At 45.2% G+C, this 5,369-nt stretch overlaps 1 protein-coding gene across 1 annotated transcript; it reads right to left on the minus strand.

Annotated features, from left to right (window-relative positions):
* Window positions 1-3,078: 3,078 nt before the first annotated feature.
* VDAG_03412 (uncharacterized protein) lies at window positions 3,079-4,793 on the minus strand (the record flags this gene model as incomplete). The annotated part of the gene is made up of 2 exons (XM_009657277.1): window positions 3,079-3,402; window positions 3,633-4,793. The coding sequence occupies 2 exons, from the start codon at window positions 4,791-4,793 to the stop codon at window positions 3,079-3,081; spliced, it is 1,485 nt and encodes a 494-aa protein (XP_009655572.1).
* Window positions 4,794-5,369: the final 576 nt, after the last annotated feature.

Below are 5,369 nucleotides of genomic sequence, written 5' to 3' on the forward strand. Positions count from 1 at the left end.
AGTCATGTGGTGGATTCATGCCCGTTTTTGCCGCAGTTGTAGCATTTCATGTCCTTGAGATCCTTCGGTTTGCCATGTCTGGTATTGTCGAGCTCCATGGGTCCTGCATGGGTGGTCTGTCCCCAAGCCGTGCTGACGCGGGGTTTGTCGTGCTGGTACTTGCGTCCTTGATTGGATCGATGGTGGGGAATGCGAGGGTTCCATGGTCCTATAGCGGGCTTTCGTCCCTTTTCTATTCTGCGTTCGTACTGGCGATCGTCGATTTTGACGGCCATGGCGATGTACTCGGTGAGGGTTTCGGGTCTATCCTCCCGAATGAGGTCGTCCTTGACGGCGTCTTTGAGTCCTTCGTAGAAACGGGCCATGAGAGCGGACTCTGTCCAATCGAGTCGACTGGCTAAGAGTCGAAACTCCGTGGCGTATTTAGTGGCTGGCCCCGTCTGTTTGAGCTGAAGGATTTTTCTTTCGTTTTGTCGTTCCTCGTCCACGTCCCCAAACGCTCCTTTAATGGCTTCTTCGAATGCGTTCATACCTGCGTAGATGTCCTGGGTGGCCTGCTTCATATCTTCTTTCTTGGTGTGGGTGGAATAGTCCCTAATGAAGGGTTCGAACCAGTGCAAGGCGTCCCCTTTGAGGTAAGAGGAGGCGTTGGCGACCTTCTCGCCCCAGTACTTAAGTTGGCCCTCATTGGCTTTGTGGTACTGGCGTACCTGGGTGATGAAAGACTGAAGTGCCCTAGGGTTGCCGTCGAATGACTGAGGGGGAAGAGCCTTCATGCTCGTTCCGCCTTGAAGTTGTTGCATTGAGGCTCGGAGCTGTTCGTTCTCCGAACGGAGCTCCTGGATCATAGCGGCCAAGTTGCTGGCGCTGTTTCCGACGCTGTTGGTGGACATTGTTCCTGTGGTAAGTATTGCTCAGTGTCACAAGGTAAACCTACTGAACAAGAGTGATCAAAATGTTACGACCTGGCAGCTTCCGAAGGGGGAACACTGTCAGAGGGTTAGGGTTGCTGTTTGCAGAAGCTTAGGTTGTGACTCTGAGACGATGTGGTGTCGTAAGGCGTTGCGCACTCGTTACAATGAATACAAGGTAAGACTTAGATTGATCACTGTCGTGAGAAGGAATGTATCTACAAGTCCAGAATGTCCGTCCTTATATACCTGCCATCCTGTCCTTGTTGTGTTAGGTGGTGAGCTCATGTTGGATGGCTCACTGTTATATCGTGATCCTCTTATGTTGGATCACGGCTCACGGTGATCCAAGCATAATAGTGATCCTTGGTCCTGGATCACTGTTTCCTGGTGATCCTGTCACGTGACCTAGCCTTGGCAAGCCTTATCTTATCAGTGACCCTGGATCTTCTGACGTGGGGTTTGTCTGCGGCCGGTTGTTCGACCCGTGCTTGTTACACTTATATAGGTAATAGTAACTTAGAGAAGTAGATAATTAATTAAGAATTACTTATTATAAGACTTATTAGATACCCTACCTATTTAGAGCTTATAAGTATAGTAGAAGTACTAGATTAGGGTTTATATAAATAATAAAGCCCTTTTACTAATTATAATTATATTATTAGTATAATAGAATAATATAGCCTTTAAAGGTAATATAAATACCCCTAAATTAGATTCTAATATATTAAAACCTAAGCTTATTAATATATATTATAATCGATATAGGAGGTATTAAGTAACGATTAAGGGTATAGCTTAATTATAGAATAAAGAGATAATAATAGATAAAAGGAAGGGAGAGATAAAAGTAGCTATATCTCTAGAAGGAGATATTAAATCGAAAAATAGATTAAAGATTTTTATAGCCCTTAACGAGAGCTATAAAATAGTATATTTTTCGTTTAGATCGAAGATAAATAAGTTAAGGGGTAATTAAGAAAAAGGTTATAATTAACTAAGAGAAATACTTAGATTAATCCTAATAGGAGTAAAGCGTATCTTAGAAAGTATTTATTTATAATAATTAAGAATATATAAATTAGATAGGAATTATTATATAAGGGGAGCTTACGAGTATAGTTAGAATTAGATAATTATTAAGATCTAAAAACCTAAAAAATAGGTCTAGGGGGTACCCTCTATATATAATAGATTAACCCTTAATAGCTATACGTAGATAAGGCGCTTAGATTATTTCTAGACTTATAGGGAAGTAGAGTCGGATTTTAAGCTCTAGCTAATAGGGTATTAGAGAACTTAAATACTTATTATTATAGAACGGCTCTATAGAATATTATAAAAACTATATCGTTCTATAGCTATAATCTCTCTCTATTTTATAAGATATATATTATTATAGTTTAGCTTTTATTTAAGCTACTAGAGTAGTTATAAGACTCTAACCCTTATAACTCCTATAAAGCTATTTAAACCTTTAAGTAGATTTTCGTACTAGAGCCTAGGGGACTACTTTAACCTATATAAGGCTTTAATTAGCTTATATATATAGTTATCTTATATAGAGAAACTAGTAGGTTAAATAATATATATATCTTTATCTATATCTATATAAATAAACGTTTTATTAATATCTAACTATTTAAAATCCTAGCCTAGATTTAGACTTAATATAAAACCTAATCTATAGCTCTTAGGTCTATAGGTAATACTAAAGGTATCTAAGTAATCTATATTAATAATTTAGTTAAATCCCTATATTACCTATCTAGCTTTATATTTTATTAATTTCTTATTTATATCGTATTTTATTTTATAAACCTATCTACCCCCTAGTATATATTAGCTTCTTTAAATAGGGTATCTTTATTAATTAAGGATTAAGTATCTTAATCTATTAATTCCTAAAATTCTAAATTCATAGCTTTATCCTAGTTATCTTTATTAGGGCTATTAATAGCTTAGCTATAAGTAGTAGGTTCCTTTATAGTACTTATAGTAAGGATATAGTTCTAGCTTAGGAAGTTAAAGGAATTCCTTAGTAGTATATCCGATATATTTAGCTTCGAAAAGCTAGGCGCGGATGCTGGTGTTACATAGTCTATCTATTCGGATGCACTCTGTTGCAACCTGCAACTGGGCTTACCCTTGGCCCTTTGAGGGTCTAAGGAACACCGAGGAGCTCATAGATTTCGGGCTGGAAGTCGGGGTCTGTCAATGTCTGATGAAATTCAGATTGGGCAGGCACTGTGACCCTGGATTCGTGATCTTTCGCGGTACTATTGGGTGCCTTCGCAAGTGACTCTTGGAGGTTTTTGAGTGACCGGATAACGAACTTGTCTATCGGTCTGAACGACACTTCGTAGTCCTTTCTAGGTCGCACTTGAAGGTTGGGAGAGTACTTGCAGAGGTCTCCAGAGAGTTTGCAAACATGAGCCATGGAATCCAAGTCTGGGCTGCGAACAACATGTTCCGAGTATGCATGCATCTACAGGTGGGCATGCGTAAACATCGCAGGCAGAAGGCCGGTCTATCCACACTGGCATCTTGTGGCTATTGATCTACTCGGTGCCGATATTGCGAAGGACCCTTTTCCTCCATTCATAATCTCGCTCTCGTGTTCCACCGAAAAGATGCCCCATTTGGTATTATTATAGACTAGTAACTTTCCCCTGCTTCAAAGTTGATGCTCACACGCCAAACGGGTCCTAGACAGACCCTAGAGTCATATTCGACTCGCCTGGTGCAATCTATTGATAAAGGCTGCCTTCGTCTGCCGATGGTTCTCACGATGGTTAATGGCCTATTCCAGTCTCTTCCTGTGTCTGTGTGTATGGCGAGGGCCTTCTGCAAGTTATATGGGCTTTTGAAATTGTCCGCCACTTCGGTCAAGAGTTCAGAAATGGCATCGGTTTCGAAATCTTGTTCCCACGCGGGACGCTCGAGGAGAAGGTAGGAAAACTCCTCATCGTTTCTGGGCGAAGGTCGAATGCTCCAGATAACCACGAGATAGAATACAGCGGGAAGCATGACGTGCTCATCATCCAGCGATCCAGCATCGCTCAAGTCCGCGGGCGAAACATGAAAACGGCAGGCCGTCCACTGCTTTCCGAGCATGCCCACGGACGCCATGAACAGATTCCGCTCGGCGTCAAAGTGATTCGAGGGCCACCTGTTGTAGACGTACGCCATGACGTCTGGGCACGCGAGGGGCTCGATGTGCAGCACTGCCATGCAGGAGGCAGCTCGTTGGAACAGTGGAAGGAGCGTCTGGCTCTGGCGTATGGAGGTATGGGCTGGCAATGACACAATCAGGTAGATGGTCTGTCGTTTTTCAAAGGCAGGCTTTTCCACATAGTCGACTTTGTTGAACGTGTTGGGACGGGACGGGTCCCGGGCGAAGATGTCGCGGCCCCATTTCTGCAGCGGCACCACAATCTCGACGGCGTTCTGCAGGCCAGTGTAGCAGCCTAGACGCAGGATGTACGATGTGCGGAGCTCGCCCGCCACGGGCGAGACTGTCGTGTAGACCAAGTCCCTGGACGTCTCGAGCCGGATGCCCTTGTTGGTCATGACAAACTCGGGCTCCATCATCCCAAACGTGTCCCTCCTTGACACGAAGTTGCAGGAGGCAAAGTCCGCGGGGCTCTCGGCAAGACAGCCCCGCGCGACATCGACCTCGGGACGAGCGACCAGGCACGGCGGAGACCAAGTAAAAATACTGAGATCGTTCGTCTTTTGGATAATGTGCTCTTGCAACCGCAGAAACGCATTGTCTTCCTCGCCGTACAGGAGCGGCATGTTGACGCCGAAGAGGCCGAGAAGACAATAGGCCATGTCCTCCTTCCGCGTCGTCGTTCGGCGGGCTGCCCACGACATCTTCTCCGCCACGCAAATGACCCCGAGCGGCGTGCGGCCGTCCAGAACACGGGAATTGACGCTGGTGACATCTTCCAGCTGGCGCCTGAGTCGTAACTTGGTCCCGATGGTGCGCCAGGCGTTGTCGTAGAAGCGGACGTCTTTGTCCGGCAATGAGCTCCTGCAGCGTCCATCCTCGCGTGAACCAGCGGCAGCGCTTCCACGTGTTTATCTTTTTCCTCGTACGCCGCGGGAAAGGACGACAGGTCTTCGAGGTAGACGCAGCAGACCTGGGCGCGATGGACCACAAGAACATGGAGTTGATGGCCCCGGTGATTTTTTGGGGGGGGGGGGAAAAAGTCGATTTTTTTTTTTTCCCCCCCCCCCACGTATTGGAGGGCTTTCGGGGGGCGGGGATCTCGCAGCTCTTTCAGGATCTTGTCTAAGCCCTGCGGAGGTGATGGGGGTTGCGTTGCCCCGCCAGCTACTTGCTTGAACGTGACTTCGCTTCCATGGTTCCGTGCCCCCCAGTATTTGTAAATAAATGTTTTTATTGTGTTTATCTCGTCTGAAAAACCCCCTGGGATTTCAAAGGTG

Source organism: Verticillium dahliae, genomic scaffold (genome assembly GCF_000150675.1).
Source record: "Verticillium dahliae VdLs.17 supercont1.5 genomic scaffold, whole genome shotgun sequence".
In the NCBI taxonomy this organism is placed as follows: domain Eukaryota; kingdom Fungi; phylum Ascomycota; class Sordariomycetes; order Glomerellales; family Plectosphaerellaceae; genus Verticillium; species Verticillium dahliae.